The sequence below is a fragment of the Bos grunniens genome, chromosome 1, assembly GCF_055505025.1.
Source record: "Bos grunniens cultivar Pamir isolate PY7600 chromosome 1, Bosgru_T2T1.0, whole genome shotgun sequence".
NCBI lineage: Eukaryota > Metazoa > Chordata > Mammalia > Artiodactyla > Bovidae > Bos > Bos grunniens.
In genome coordinates this window covers 3,570,907-3,587,744 of record NC_141165.1, presented here as the reverse complement: position 1 = coordinate 3,587,744, position 16,838 = coordinate 3,570,907, and the positions used below count along the sequence as shown (strand labels likewise).

At 50.9% G+C, this 16,838-nt stretch overlaps 1 protein-coding gene across 4 annotated transcripts in view; it reads left to right on the top strand.

The window, feature by feature from the left end:
* PLCL2 (phospholipase C like 2) overlaps window positions 1-16,838 on the top strand; it is a 213,981-nt gene that overhangs the window by 120,456 nt on the left and 76,687 nt on the right. For all 4 annotated transcript variants that reach the window (XM_086377578.1, XM_086375156.1, XM_086375974.1 and 1 more), the window contains exons 2-3: window positions 1,450-3,936; window positions 6,649-6,852. In XM_086377578.1, coding sequence (XP_086233704.1) covers window positions 1,450-3,936; window positions 6,649-6,852 — 2,691 coding nt within the window. The remainder of the gene's footprint in view (window positions 1-1,449; window positions 3,937-6,648; window positions 6,853-16,838) is intronic.

Genomic DNA, 16,838 nt, shown 5'->3' with positions numbered 1-16,838 from the left:
CAATCGTGTCCGACTCTGTGCGACCCCATAGACGGCAGCCCACCAGGCTCCCCCGTCCCTGTGATTCTCCAGGCAAGAACACTGGAGTCGGTTGCCATTTCCTTCTCCAGTGCATGAAAGTGAAACGTGAAAGTGAAGTCGATCAGTTGTTGTCCGACTCTTCACGACCCCATAGACGGCAGCCCACCAGGCTCCCCCATCCCTGGGAGTCTCCAGGCAAGAACATGGAGTGGGTTGCCATTTCCTTCTCCAATGCATGAAAGTGAAAAGTGAAAGTGAAGATGCTCAGTCGTGTCCGACTCTTAGCGACCCCATGGACTGCAGCCCACCAGGCTCCTCCGTCCATGGGATTTTCCTGGCAAGAGTACTGGAGTGGGGTGCCACTGCCTTCTCCTGGTAGTGTTAACAGTCTGTTACTGTTAGGAGACCTGTTCTAGACACTTATCTGGTGCACAGGAGCAGGCTTTAATAAATCGAAGTCCAGAATTTTAGAAACACCGCCACCCGAAGTCTGTGGCTCCCACCCAGACTTAACATAATGGCAGAAGTAAAACCATATCTATTTGAAGTATTCAGGAGCATGACTAATCTGAAACTCTGAAAAGCCAGGCATTGCTGCTGGAATTCCAGGGTCTACTCATGTAACACATAATTTAATGGCTCATGCCGAGTTTTCCAGACGCAGCCCAGACAGTTCAGTGAGTCCACATGGTTAGGGAGCGGTTTTAAGCTTTACTGTACATTCCTGTTTCCTAGAGTGATGCCTAAAATGTAAATGCCGGGGCATCACCGCTTGGAGAGCTGATTCCATGGGAATTCTGAGGAAAGTGGTTTAGTGACAGCCTTTTGAGAAGCCTGGTTAGGAGAGTGGTATGCAGCAGGGCCTGCTAAGTGGGTGTGTGACCCGTGTGTGACTCGGGCTCTGCACGGGTCTTAACACCCTTCTACGGCCTTCTTAAATTCAGTTTCTGAACACCGAGTCCTGCATGGCCATTTTCCCCCTGAGCCCTGCAATGTGGCCAATTCTGTATGCAAGCTTTTATTGTGTTTTGCTTTTAAGTCGTGTCTCTTGACATTTATGGATTGCAATTATTCCATAATTATTTTTTTACCTGTCTGTATTAGGCTGTAACGGAGAAGGCAATGGCACCCCACTCCAGTGTTCTTGCCTGGAGAATCCCAGGGACGGGGGAGCCTGGTGGGCTGCCATCCATGGTGTCGCACAGAGTCGGACACGACTGATGTGACTTAGCAGCAGCAGCATTAGGCTGTAAATACAGAGGCCACTTCTAAGCTTCAGAAGTGAATGAGCGCCATGCATTACAGGACATACAATAGGAAATCCTGAGTATGGGTTTTCTCCCAAGGAAATGAAATTTCTATTCCTAGTCTTGAACACAGAAGCCTACGTCTGTGCGCTTCTAATCCACGGTGGCTTTTCTCTCCTAGGATGGTACAAAGCAGAAACGGGAGCGGAAGAAGACCGTCTCCTTCAGCAGCATGCCCACAGAGAAGAAGATCAGCAGTGCCAGCGACTGCATCAACGCCATGGTGGAGGGCTCTGAGCTCAAAAAGGTCCGCTCCAACTCGAGGATTTACCACCGGTATTTCTTGCTGGACGCCGACATGCAGAGCCTGAGGTGGGAACCATCCAAGAAGGATTCTGAGAAAGCCAAGATTGATATCAAGTCCATCAAGGAAGTGAGAACAGGGAAAAATACAGACATATTCCGCAGCAATGGCGTTTCCGACCAGATATCCGAAGACTGTGCGTTTTCGGTCATCTACGGAGAGAATTATGAGTCACTCGATTTGGTTGCCAACTCTGCAGACGTTGCAAACATATGGGTCACGGGACTGCGGTACCTAATTTCTTATGGAAAACATACCCTTGACATGTTAGAAAGTAGCCAGGACAACATGAGGACTTCTTGGGTTTCACAGATGTTTAGTGAAATTGATGTAGATGACCTGGGACATATAACTCTGTGCAGTGCCGTGCAGTGTATCAGGAATCTCAATCCTGGCTTAAAAACAAGCAAAATCGAGCTTAAGTTCAAAGAACTGCATAAATCCAAGGACAAAACTGGTAGTGATGTCACTAAGGAGGAGTTTGTTGAGGTTTTCCACGAGCTTTGTACTAGACCTGAAATTTATTTCCTTTTAGTTCAGTTCTCAAGCAATAAAGAATTCCTTGATACCAAGGACCTGATGATGTTTCTGGAGGCAGAGCAGGGCGTGGCGCACATAAATGAGGAAATAAGCCTTGAGATTATCCACAAGTACGAGCCATCCAAAGAGGGTCAGGAGAAGGGCTGGCTTTCCATAGACGGGTTCACTAACTACCTTATGTCACCTGACTGTTACATATTTGATCCAGAGCATAAGAAGGTCTGTCAGGACATGAAGCAGCCTCTGTCTCATTACTTTATAAATTCATCTCACAACACATACTTAATCGAGGATCAGTTCCGGGGCCCCTCTGATATCACAGGGTACATCCGAGCTCTTAAAATGGGTTGCCGGAGCGTGGAGTTGGACGTCTGGGACGGGCCGGATAACGAGCCTGTGATTTACACGGGCCACACCATGACCTCTCAGATCGTCTTCCGCAGTGTCATCGACATCATTAACAAGTATGCCTTCTTCGCTTCCGAGTACCCGCTCATCCTGTGTTTGGAAAACCACTGTTCCATCAAACAGCAGAAGGTCATGGTGCAGCACATGAAGAAGATTTTAGGAGACAAGCTGTACACGACGTCACCTAACGTCGAGGAGTCTTACTTGCCGTCCCCAGACGTCCTGAAAGGGAAGATCCTTGTCAAGGCGAAGAAGCTGTCCTCCAGCTGTTCCGGGGTCGAGGGCGATGTCACCGACGAGGATGAGGGGGCGGAGATGTCCCAGAGGATGGGCAAGGAGAACACGGAGCCGGCCAACCACGTGCCTGCCAAGCGCTTCCAGCTGTGCAAAGAGCTGTCGGAGCTGGTGAGCATCTGCAAGTCTGTGCAGTTCAAGGAGTTCCAGGCGTCCTTCCAGGCTCAGAAGTACTGGGAGGTCTGCTCCTTCAACGAAGTGCTGGCCAGCAAGTACGCCAACGAGAACCCGGGGGACTTCGTCAATTACAATAAGCGCTTTCTGGCCCGGGTCTTCCCCAGTCCGATGAGGATTGACTCCAGCAACATGAACCCGCAGGATTTTTGGAAGTGCGGCTGTCAGATCGTGGCCATGAACTTCCAGACCCCAGGGCTGATGATGGACCTGAACGTGGGCTGGTTCCGGCAGAACGGGAACTGCGGCTACGTGCTGCGGCCCGCCATCATGCGGGAGGAGGTCTCCTTCTTCAGCGCCAACACCAAGGACTCGGTGCCGGGGGTCTCCCCGCAGCTGCTCCACATCAAGGTCATCAGCGGGCAGAACTTCCCCAAGCCCAAAGGCTCGGGCGCCAAGGGCGACGTGGTGGACCCATACGTGTACGTGGAGATCCACGGCATCCCCGCTGACTGCGCCGAGCAGAGGACGAGGACCGTGCACCAGAACGGGGACGCGCCCATCTTCGATGAGAGCTTCGAGTTCCAGGTCAACCTCCCTGAGCTGGCCATGGTGCGCTTCGTGGTCTTGGACGACGACTACATCGGCGACGAGTTCATCGGCCAGTACACCATCCCCTTCGAGTGCCTGCAGACCGGCTACCGCCATGTGCAGCTGCAGTCGCTGACCGGCGAGGTCTTGGCGCACGCGTCCCTGTTCGTGCACGTGGCCATCACCAACCGGAGAGGGGGCGGCAAGCCCCACAAGAGGGGCCTCTCCGTGCGGAAGGGGAAGAAGTCCCGGGAGTACGCGTCCCTGAGGACGCTGTGGATCAAAACTGTGGACGAGGTCTTCAAGAACGCCCAGCCCCCGATCCGGGACGCCACGGACCTCAGGGAGAACATGCAGGTAGGCCGGGGTCCGCCTCCGCAGAGGCTCAGGAGGCTGTTAGAGGGTTCCAGCCAACAGCTGTGTATCTGATCGAAAGTACTTCGTGAATTCCAGTTACTTGTAAGAATGCTCACCCACTGATGTCATTTTTTTTTTTTTCCCCCATCATGTAAATTTCCAAAAGGGCAGTTGGCCCTTCAACACGTTGATGACACTTGGGAATGAGCCGGCCTTGTTGCTGAGCCCAAAGAAGGCCCTGGTCCCTGGTAGCCCCTAAGGAACGCTTTTCCTAAATGCGCAGGTGGGAATCTCTCCTGTTTCTGGGCACTCCTGAGCTGGAGCGCACACACAGCCAGTCAGAATGAAAGAACACGCCCGCCCTTTCTCCTGGGGCGGTCCTGCTGCGGGAATGGCAAGTCTGTAAACGGCCAGCGTCTGAGTGTTGAGCCTGCACTTGACTCTGGAGCCCAGCAGTCTAGTTGTTTCAGTAAGAGACACATGATGCCTGTGTGTATTAGACATCTAAGATAGTAACCACCTCTGATACCCATAGCAACTACAAGCAGTCAGTCAGGATTATGTATGTAATTAAGTCTTGTCCATGTGTCTAGCAGGATACGGGGGCTGCCAGCGATGCAGAGCAAGGCGTGAGGGCTGCCACACACACACACACACACACACACACACCCCAGCTCCAGCACGTAGACACACAGACACACACACACACCAGCGCCCACATACAGACACACACCAGCCCCAAAACACACACACACACACACACACACCCCCCAACCCTAGCACACAGTCACACACACACCCCCCTCAACCCCAGCACACAGACACACACACACACACCAGCCCCTGCACACAGACACAGACACACACATACACACCAGCCCTTGCAAACACACACACACACACCCCAACCCCAGCACAGAGACGCACACAGACACAGACCAGCCCCCGCACACAGACGCACACACACCCCAGCCCCAGCACACACACACACACACAAACCAGCCCCTGCACACACACACACACCAGCCCCAGCACGCACGCATACACACACACACACACACACACACCAGCCCCAGTCTGTGTCCATCCCAAAGATACATGTGTGTAAAGACATACATGTATATAACTATTAAGAGCAGAATGCCAGCAGCAAGTAAAACAAAAAGACCTTCTGGCAGCTGAGAAATGTTATCGTTTGTCTCAAAGCAAAGCATAATGGAAATACAGACAGCGTCCCGTTCCCCCCCCCGCCCCCGCAACGCCCCCCACCCCCCGCAACCCCCCTACCCCCCCACTCCCCGTCTCGAGGCTGCCGTGGTCGTGGACCTCAGCCCTGAGCAGGCCGCAGCCACGCCGGCGTGGACGAGAAGCTGCCCGTCGCCCTTCGGGGCTGCGTGTGTCTGCGCTGTGTGTGTGCTGTGTGCAGCTGGGGCTGTGACTGGGCCGTGGAGCCTGGGTGGACAGGATCCCGCAGATGCCTGTGGTTGGGGCTGGGCATTGGGAAGGGGCGGCTGGCGGGGAGCAGGAGACGAAACAACCAGGGTGATGGCAGGTGGAGAAGAAGTCTGGGCTCTGAGGGCCCCCAGCGCTCGCAGGAAGGACTGACGGGCGTCAGCATCCAGGATACTCAACTTGATGACCATATTAAAAGTAGCGTTGATCAAATGTCCCATTTCAAACCGACGTGCTGCTCATCTCCAAGGACTGCGGTGTTTGAGCCCAGAAGGCACAGGTTTGGGGGCCCTGGGCCCCTGCCCTCTAGGCGCCATCCTCAGCCCAGGTCGGGACCCAGGCGTGCCTGGATGTCCCGTGTTTCAGTTAGAATGTCCCTGTTGCGGCAGCGCAGGATCGAGAGTGTCAGCCTCGTCCTGAGCCAACTTCAGGTACCAGCTTGACCCCCTCCCCTGCCGGCCGCGTGACCCCAGACGGACAAGAGGCCACGGCTGAGGCTCGGTTCCTGTGGGCCCAGCGTGGTGGTGGAGGGTCAGACAGGGCCACGTGTAACACGCGTGCCTCCAAGCGGCGCTCAAACGCCCGCTCACGGCTTTCTACAGTGCGGAGGGGCTTCCTTTCACGGGTATTTCTATGGCCTGCCGCTAGTGATTAGAAATAAAGGACATGGAACGCAGGAAGAGGAGCAGTGGGACCCCTGGAGACGGGGCGATGGGCAGGGCAGGCTGTGGTCCCCGGGTTTCCCGCCTGAAACCGCAGCTTCCCCAAAGTTCCTCTAGCTTTGGAACCAGCAGGTGTAAACAGCTGAGAGGGATTCAGGTTCCTACCTGCCAGATGCTCCTCTCCTTTTTGGATGGCTGGCCTACTTGATACTTAGTTGAAGCCTGATTCCATTTTTTTCTCGTCTTTTTGAAAGCAGAAGCCGTTTTTTTTTGTTTGTTTGCTTATAGTTGCATATCGGTGTTTACACTGCTGTGAACTTTGATCTGAAAAGCGGCTTTGCCCTTCAAAAGAATTTAACTTGTTTGCCTCTTCTGCCCTTTGGATAAATTGGTGTTACAAATGTCTATGACTACGTTTACTTTGGAAAATAGCCCTTTTTCCCCAGGATAAAATAATCATTAACCACGTCTGTCGTAACACGGACACTAACCGTTGTGCCAGGCAGCCCCAGGATAACCAGGTGTGCCGAGTACGGCATCCTTGGGACACTCAGCCCCTGCTGAATTACAGAGTGCCTTCTTTCTTCCCACTGAGCAGAATGCAGTGGTGTCCTTCAAGGAGCTGTGTGGTCTCTCCTCCGTGGCCAACCTCATGCAGTGCATGCTGGCGGTGTCTCCCCGCTTCCTGGGACCTGATAACACGCCCCTGGTGGTCCTGAACCTCAGCGAGCAGTACCCCACCATGGAGTTGCAGGGGATCGTGCCCGAGGTTCTGAAGAAGATCGTGACCACGTACGACATGGTGAGTGGCTCTTCGGACTTTCAGGGTGCCGCGGGGGAGAGAGGCATCTTGGGCCGGTGCCCCTGGTGTGCTCGGGGCTCTGGCTAAGGACTTGGCTTTACCTGTGCGGGAGCGTGGCTACCCTGCCCTTGCTGCATTTGAAAGACTTGAGTGTTTCGTCATTGCTGTTGCAGAAAGCAGGCCGCGGACACGTGCCTCCATTGGATCAAATAGTGGTCAGCTTTTCAGGAATACATCTGAGTTGCTTTCTAAAGCATACACGATTTTCGACACACATAGAGTAAGGATTTTTTTTAATCTTTCCTTGCAGCCAGCCATTGATTCACCCATATTTTGTTTTCATTTTTCAAACTGGCAGAGGTGAGAAAGTTAGTTTTATTCTAAAATGCCTTTAAAATAGCCTCAGAGGCAGGTGTCTCCACCACATGCCTGGGCCGTGCAATGCCCTCCCTCCTGAGGGCAGCCACCCCATGGTGCCCATGATTGGTAATCAGCTTAGCGTCAGTGAGGAATCCTCGGGACACCCAGAATGCTGCATTTTTGCACTTGAGGTCTGCCTTGCATTTTCCTGATCGCTCCTGTTCTCGCTGTTCTTTCTGATTGACTGTGACTCTGAGGGGGGCTTCGCGGGTGAGCACCACCCTTTGGAGCTCAGGGTGTAGCTGCAGCTATCTGAACCCCTGTGGGTGCCAGCGGTCAGGGTTGAGGGTGGGGCTGGACGCTCCCCTCCCAGATGGGCGAGGCTGCCACCTGTGCTCAGAGGCCACAGGCCTCACCCACCCCACCTCCACCCTTGAAGCAGGCGTTAAGACCACAAGACTCCAGGCTGCTTCTGCCGTAGGCTGCTGTGGTCTGAGACGGATCTGGAGGGGCTTTGTGAAGTTTAACAGAAATGTTTGTTTGCTGTTCCATAAGTGGATCAGAAAGCGGCAATTCAGAGGACTTGATACAATTTAAAGAAAAGAAAAAAAGGCTTTCGATCAGTATTTCCCACACCGTGTGCTGAGGAGCCTTGGTTTCTTAGGATGTTAATGTGTCCCCAGGGAGAAAAGATTCCGTGTTGAAATAATTTAGGGAAATACTGGTTTGAGTAAAATCAATCAGATGTCCTCTCTGCGGGACTACGTGGGGCCCTTTGTTTGCTGGCAGTGGCCTTCCAAAGGCTGAAGGGCGTAGCATGCCCTGTTTCTTGCATTGACTTGCCATGGAGTACTATTTCCTAAAGCAAAAGTTAGGGAAGTATTTTTGTTCTTGGCCTTATTCACTGATGTCTTTGGGCGAATAAGGTTTGGAAGTGCAAATCAGAACAATGCAGTGTTTTTTTTCTTCTTTCCCCAGTTTTGTTGAGAAATAATTGACTTTCATATGTAAGTTTAAGGTGTGCTGCCTGATGGTCTGATTCACACATATTGTGAAATGATTACAATGGGCTCAGCGAACATCCATCTCCTTAAATCGATATAATTTAAAAAATAAAGAAGGGAAAAATTTTTTTCTTGTGATGAGAGCTCTTAGTTTTCTCTCTTGACAAGTTTCCTGAGTATCAGTCATCTTGTCCATTTCATTCCCAGGACGTCTTTGTCTTGTAACTGGAAATGTCTGCCCTTTGACTGCTCTCCTTAGGTTCTCAGTTCTCCACTTCTGGTGACCACAAGCCCCACCCATCTCTTTTCCCATCAGTTTGGCTTTTTGTTTCTGTTTTACTTTCCACATGTAAGAGAGGTCGTACAGCGTTTTCTGACTTATTTACACGTGTGCCTTCAAGGTTCATCTGTGTTGTAGCAAATCGTAGGATCGCTTCATTTTTTGTGACTAATATTTATATGTATATAAGACATGTGTATGCATATACCTGTATGTCTCACAGCTCCTTTATCTATTGATAGACACTTGGGTTGTATCCACGTCTTGGCTGTTGTAAATAATGCTGCTGTGAACATGGGGTGCAGATATCTTTTTGAGTTAGTACTTTCATTTCTTTTGGATATGTTTCAAGAAGTGGAATTGCTGGATCCTACGCTAGTTCTATTTTTCATTCTTTGAGGATCTTCCTTGCCGTTTTCCCTAGTAACTGGACCAATTTACATTCCCACCAATAATAAGAATGCAGTGTTTCCAACAGCTCATCAGTTCATTAGCTTAAGAAAAAAAGTGGCGTTTGAGCCCGATGCTTGCTATCTCCTGCTCTCTCCAGCTTAGAGCTCATGGGGACGTCAGATAAATAAGGACCGAACAGTGGGCACTGCAGGCGCGCTTCGGGGAGTGGCAGTCACCCCCGACGGGAGGGCAGCGGGGCAGAGCTGTCTGTGGACTTCAGGGGTCAGGGGGAACGCCCCGTACTGGGTGCTGGAGCGGCCGCAGGCATGAACACAGGGGAGCTGTCCTGTCTGCTAGAATGGCGGCTGGAGGGAAAAACATAAGAAGCTCCTGCTGAGATTACTTTGAGGGGAAAAGGGAAAGATAGGAAAAATGGAGAAGTCTAAAGAACCCTTCCATGCTGCAACTCAGGCTGCCTGGTTAGTTTTATGAGAAGCCAATAGAAGTAGCTGATATCTGTAAATGCTTTTAAACCTTAAGCCACAGATAGAATCGTTAGCTGCTTTGCAGATCTGTGTCGTTGGCCAGCATCTGAGATGACTTACCCGCTAGGGTGTTTCACGGGTCTCACAGCACAGTTTCTTCCTGGTAACCTTTTCAACAGGACCCTCCTGAGGGTGGGCTGTGATGCCCCATGGAGGTGAGAGCTGAGTGAGGGTTGGTACCAGGACCTGGTCCGGGCTGGGGGCAGAGCAGGAGGGATCCTGGTGAGGTTGACGCAGCACCCACCACAGTACTTGGCACAGGAGTCTCACAGTACCCCCTTGCTTCCCCACCCTACCCTCTCCCTGGGCTGGTGGATGATAACACTTATTATGTAATTCCAATTTGCTTGTGACTTTATAATTGTGTTGTTGCAGAAATGATACGACAATTAGCTTGCTTGAATTTTTAAAGTTGTGAAATTAGTCTTACGTAATGTTTAAATATCTGGGCTGTGTTATACCCCTAGTTTTAGTGATTTGTTCTATTTTTTAATTCCCCCTGATAAACTAAGCCATAAAGTACTTAAAATTAAATTCAAATTTTTATAATTTGCATTTAAAAATTGTCACATTGTTACAGCAATACGATAGCTCTTGTAATATTTTATAGTCCATTTATTAGTGACTTAATTACTTCTCACCTTGTGACAGTTAATTTATTAAAGCTAGCTAAAGAACAGATGAAATATTGATGGGAAATGCAGTAAGGTCTTGGATAGCCTCTCTTTTTGTAACGTTATATTGAGCTTAACCCAAAATTAGCCTTGGAAATAAGATCTTATTTCATTTTGCTGACTTCCATTTATAGTCTGAAGACTCCAAATAAGATCTCATTTTCTTCTGTTGACTTCCCCTTTGTAGCCTGATGACTCCAAGTGTAGGTGTGAGAAACACTCCCCTCCCTCGCCAAGTCCTGCACTACTGTGCGTCTTTGCCCTGGAGGTGCCCCCAGCGAGGAGGGGCAGGTGCTATCACCTAGGGCGGCTGGAATATGTACTTATGCTGTCCAGATGGTGGTCCCTTTCCTGTGTGTAAACTCTCATGAATGAACTAGGGTGGCTGAAATGTGCCCATCTCTGTGAACACGGAGAGGCAGGGAAGGGGGCTGATCGTGCACTTGTCGGCAGTGTGGAGGCAGGAAGGGGCACAGAGTCTGTCTGCACACCTCCAGTCCCAGCGTGATTGTGAACAGCCCTCCCTTTAACCTTTACAAGTGTCCCTGTTTAGATAATCAGTTGTGTGATAACCCTGCCCATGGCCCCCAGAGTGTCCCGAAGGCCCTTATGATTCCCACCAACAGACAAGTCTTCAGAATGGTCCAGAATGGTTTGTCTTACCCTATGTGTAGATCCTCCTTGGGTCCTGGAAGTGGTGAGGTTCGAGGCTGGGACCTCACTCAGGAAGGTGGGTGTCAACATCTCTCGGGAGCAGAGGAAGAAGTCAAGCTCAGACAGCTTCTTAAACCAGGCAGATGGGCTAGAAATTAAGAGGGGCTGGTCTGGAGAGTGGGAGCTGCCGTGTGGTCACAACAAGGGGGATTTTTCTTCCCTGGAGGAGGTTACAACTTAGGGGAAGAGAGGACGTGTACCCCTAGATAGTGAGAGGAGAAATGCTAGATATTTTAAAATATGTAAATGATTTTGAAAAGACTCATTTGAAAAGACCCTGATGCTGGGAAAGATTGAAGGTGGGAGGAGAAGGGGACGACAGAGGATGAGATGGTTGGATGGCATCACCGACTCAATGGACGTGAGTTTGAGCAAGCTCGGGAGTTGGTGATGGACGGGGAGGCCTGCTGTGCTGCAGTCCATGGGGTCGCAGAGAGTCGGACACGACTGAGTGACTGAACTGAACTGAACTGAAATAAATTATGTGGATGTTTGTGAGAGAGAAAGGTCAGTTTAAAGTTTAGGGCCTGGAAAGGCTTCAAGGAAACATTGGCCTTTGAGCTTGACCTTTGTGAATGAGTCAGACTTCGGCAGGTGAAAAGTAAGAAGGAAGACTGTTGCAGGCGGGTTCACAGAGTGAAACACGCTCAGGAATGGGAAGCACGTCCTGGGAAACTGACACGTGGGCCAGGGGAGTTCCTGCATGTTTTTGAGCAATCAGGGGCCACGCTCAGAGTCAGGATTTGGGGCTGTGAGAGGGCTGGGTGAGGGAGAGCTCAGAGGTCACCCGCCTTTATCGTGCAGATGAGAAAATGGGAACACGGGTGCATCGCGCTAACGTCGGAACCAGCGTGAGGGCCTGGCTAGTCTCTTTGTCCAGTTCATCCCCCATAGTCCAGATCAGGAAAATGAGCTGTGTGTGCAGTTTGTAGATGATGAGTCTGCCCATAAAGCCCAAATAGCTCCAATAATCATGATCTGAAATGGTCCACGTGGGGCTCTTGAAGTCCCAGGTAACTTATTTCTGATTCTTGTCCCCCCCCTGAAGGCAGAGAACAATTCGTCGTGCGTACCTTGGTGTATTTTTTTTTTTTTTAGTATTTATATTATTTTTGACTATCAAATTGCACCACTGGGGCTTCTCTTTAGTTGTGGCTCACAGCGCATGGACTTAGTTGCACACAACATGTGGGATCTTAGTTCCCCAACCAGGGATTGAACCCAGGTCCCCTGCATGGGAAGGTAGATTCTTAACCACTGGACCCCCAGGGAAGTCCCTTGGTTTATGTTAAAAGGCAGCTTTGATGAGCTTAAAATAGGGAGGACTGTGTTCAGTAGATTCAGTTCCACTCAAAGGAATCTGATGACAAGTATATCTTTTATATTATTACTTGAGAGACAAAAAATTTGAAGATTTTACTCGGAGCCTATGTAAATGAACTTGAATGCATCACCTGCTGAGAATCAAATACCACGGTTGAACTTGTTCTCTCGAGGGTTGAAGATCATGATTATGTAACCCGAGTAAGAAACTCTGGTGAGCATGTGGGTCCTCCATGATACCCAGTGCTCCTGGAATCATCTTCCCAGGGTTTAGGACACCTCCCCTCTCCCATCAACGTGACTTCATCCATCACCGTTTTATGTCAAAACGATGTTTACCCTTTAATGTTGATGAAAGTGCTGATTCAGTTCCCCAGCTCTTATTGCTTATTTGTTTCAGATTTACCAACTACTTTATGCTTAATTAAAAAAAAAATTGAGATCTGTACTAATACATAGAGACCAAGATGTCAACATTCTTCCTCAATAGAAAACATTGGAAGTTTCAATATTTTGTTAAGAGTTACCTGAAAAGAAAGTTCTCCTTACAATTTTTTCGTTGGTCTTTGAGGGCTGATTCCCAGGGAAATAAACTGGATACAAAAAGACAAGCCTTGCAGGATTCCACATAGGTGAGGTATCCAATGTAGTCAAGTTCATAAAATCAGAGACTAGAATGGTCATTATCAGGGCCTAGGAGGAGAGGGAAATGGGACGTTATTAATTACCAGGCATGAAATTTTAGTTCCAAAGCCCTCTCACTGAAGACCTGTGCACCACGCATGCCTCTAGTCAGCAGCAGTGTGTTACCCCGGAGCAGGTTAAGAGGGTAGAGCTCATGTTAAGCGTCCTTATCAGGCAAACATTTTTCAAAGAAAAAGGTGTTTTTCCTGATTTTGCTACCACGTTTCTGCACTCTGCAATATGCTTCAGTCATTGTCATTACACTGATGATGACCTTGTGGGGAATTAGAGGAGAGAAGGAGAAAACGGAGGGGAGAGGACACCTCGCTCCGTCAGAGAGCGCGGTTGTTGACGCTCAGCAATGGACTAGCGGCCGCCATCTGCTGGGAGATGCCCATGAATTCATTCTGTAGGTGCAGTTCCTTTGTCTCCACTTTCTGTTTTAAGTTAATTTGTTTCCATCTTTTAAAGCTCTGCAAAAATCCTGATTTTAATTGCCTTCACGCTTAATTAAGAGAGCACTCTCTGGGGAATCCATTTATCCAGTAGAGAACAGTATTTTTTTAGTGTTTAAAAAAAGAAAGAACAAGTTGCTTTGTCTCAGAGCATGTTTGCTCACTGTGAGTATTTTTACATAAGCTATAAGTAGCCCCTTCTACCTCATGGCTTTGCATATTTCTTCGATAAAGCAAAGTCCTTTAAATAAAAGATGTGCAGTGAAGGGTTTTTTCCTTACACAGACAAGCCAGCGTCAAGCGTGCTCTGCTGAGTGCTGTTGGTATGGGTTCCTGTATTTGGTCCCGCCACTGCCTGACGCAGGGAAGAGAGAAATCACACTTCATGATCGATGAAGCTGGCCCATCTGGACCAAGCAGAGATGATCTGTAATAAGGTTACCATTGATCCCCTTCTCCTCTGTGGCTCCTTTTATCACACTTCTGCCTCAGAACCTGACATTAAAAGCATCTTTTAATTGGCCGTGTCAACTGTCCCGATTTTTATAACTGGAAAACAGAACATTATGCCTTGGGCTAAGACTGAGCTAAAAAGAGGGTGGGGGGAAAGATTAGGGGAAAAGCGGATATACCCTGCTGCAGGGGCAAGAGCAGAAACCTGGAGGCTCTAGTTTAATGCAGAGGAGGAGGCCTAGCCACTGATGCTTCCACAAGCAGTTTCTCTGGAATCATCAGAACCGTACAGCTGACCTACTTCAGAGCGACGGCCAAGCCCGTGGGAAGGGAAGGAGATATTTAAAGGCTGGGCGTGCGGATGGCGTCCCCTGTCCCATCAGATCAGATGCAGAGGCTGCCTTCAGCCTCCGGGAGCAGAGAGACCGACACGCCTCGAGATGATGGCGCTTTACTGGGAGCGGGTGGTGATGATCGCACGACCCGGTCTCTCCTCCGCTTTTCTCCTTTCCAGCGTCTCCACAGAAACCTTCGAAGGACGCCTATGTAGACGTGTTCCTAAACACACACATGCAGACCCCAGACACTCAGTGAGAGCGACTGGGGAAAAGTAGGCTGGGAGGGGCTAGCCGCTGCCCCGGAAGCGCCTTCAGCAGCAGCAGTGTTTGCGGGTGCCATGTGATGCCCAGCCCATCTGTCCAGGAGGACGGAGACGCAGATCTTTACGCGTTCCCCCAGGTCGTCGACTGCTGTCTCCAGACGGCAAGCGGTAAACGGGCCTGAGCGGCCTGGTGTCCCCGGCTGCACCGGAGGCCTGGCCTCCCGTTCCTGAGTGACCCGGGCAGTGGCCCCGGGCCGGCAGGCGAGACGCAGGAGCCTGCGGCTGGATTTCCTGTGAACCAGCACCGGGGCGGCGGCTGCCGGACGGGGGCTGGGACCGGGCACTGGGGGGTCTGCTCTGGCTTGTCCATTAGCACCTTGCTCTTGCTTTTCAGAGAGACCAAACAAGCTTGTTTGTTTGTGTATTGGGTGTCCTGGATCTTCGCTGTTGCCTGAGGGTTTTCTCTAGTGGGGGCGAACAGGGGCTGTTCTCTGGGAGTGTGCAGGCTTCTCCTTGGGGTGGTCTCTCTTTTGGGGAACACAGGCTCTGGGGCACACAGGCTTCAGTAGTTGTGGCCCACGGGCTTCCTTGCCCCAGGGCATGTGGGATCTTCCCGGACCAGGGACCAAACCCACGCCCCTGGCACTGGCAGGCAGATTCTTAACCACTGGACGGCCAGAGAAGTCCCAGATTGCTTATTTCTTGAACACTTTATTTCACTGACTCTAGCAGGAAATGCATATAAAATATATCTAAAGCTCCTAAAGAAAAGCTCCTGAGACCTAAAGCTCCGGAAAAGGGAACTTTATTTTCAAGTTTATTTTCTTCTGCATTATGCAGAGGAACACTACGAGACTTCTGATAAAACTAAGATCGCTGGAGCACGGTGGTCCTTTCACTTCCTGTGAACGAGCTGACGGATTGCCTCCCGTGTCCACGTCAGCTTCTCCTCTGAATACGGGATTTTGCTCTGGTCCTGTTCCTTCAGCATTTATTGTTGACAAATACATCCTCTTTTTGACCAGAAAGTTTGTTTCTTCAGAGGCTGAAGATGCCTCCTTAAGGTGTTTGCTGAGTGCTTCCATCAGAGACCCACCAGGACCTCTCTCAGTCTCCAGAACGCGGCGCGCCCTCTGTCAGGAACAGACGTGGTTTTCTTGGCCGGGCGAGGCTGGAAGACGCGCTGGCCTCCTCACCCTGGTGCGTTCCGCCGGCTCCCTGCCGCCGTCGGGCTCTGCGGAACCAGGACTGGATGAGCTTCCGGGGCGTCACTCCTTCAGGCCTCCGGTGCCTCCGCCTGTGGGGCGGGGTCGAGGTCGGCCAGGCCCGCAGCTCGAGTAGGGGACCCGGCCTTCCCGGCTCTCCGAGGGCCAGGCGGCCGTCCCTCCGTTTAGCTCCCCTTGGTGAACCTGGTCCATCAGGTCACTGATGCGCTTCGGCTTGTCATCGCTCAGCTCCGCGGTTAAGCTGCCGGGGCTCTCAGACTCTGAGTCCCTCAGCCCCTCTGAGAGGCGCTGTTGGTTGGGGAGCGGGCGGCGGCCGAGGCTCCCTTCTGCGTCCTCTCTAAAGGCGGTCCTCCCGTGCGCACCACCCTGCCCTGCCCTTGGGGCTGTCCGCGCCGGGGTCTCCTGGCTCCGTCCGCAGGGCTCCAGGGGCGGCTCCCCGCGTCCTCCCTTAGGGCTGCAGACCCCGGGCCCAGCCCTGGGCAGTGGGGGGCGTTTCCTCTCTCCTAAGGCTGATGCTCTGGGATCCGCCTGGGTTGAGTCTTGCGATGTTAGATGAATCTAGACAAGAGTTTCTTCTTGACAAATCCTGACTTTCAATTCTGTCGTTTTGGTGGGAGCCCAAATGAAAATCTAATTTGGCCTTTAGAACCGAGAAGTGTCTCTGTTTTTATGAAATAGCTGTTTTTTGTTTCTTTCTTTTCACCCAGCCTCTGAAACTCACTGTTTGAGTAGGTGGAAAGCCCCCAGGGCAAATGATTTATAACCTATGGCAGTGCGTCTGGGACAAAAACACCCTTGCCCTCTCCCGTTACACTCCCCTGCCGTCCCCACGCGGCGCGCGGTGGCTCGGTCCCCCTGGCACGTCACCTCCTGGATTCCCAGAAAGACAGACCTCCCCAGATAGCACCTAGAGGGAGACCCGGGTGTTGAGGCAGAGTTAGCAGTGCCAGCTTTAAGAACTTAGGGTTACGTGATGACGGTGAAGACAAGGGAGTCGATACTTGGAGTGCTGTTGTTAGGCCAGTAACATTCTTCTTAGAGCGTCTTGGGCACGTGACCTCCTTTCGGTGTGTTGGGATTGATAAAGCACCTATGTTAAGCATAGAAATTGCCAAAAGAGGGAAAAAGGGGCAGGGAAATAATTTTCAGGGCGTGTATCTCATGCATATAGTCTGCTAGCACTTGAAGTTTTCCAGGATTAAAATTTGATTTGCTATTGAAACATACATCAAGCCCCATGAATAATATACAACCCTCCCTTAAAAGAGAGTGCT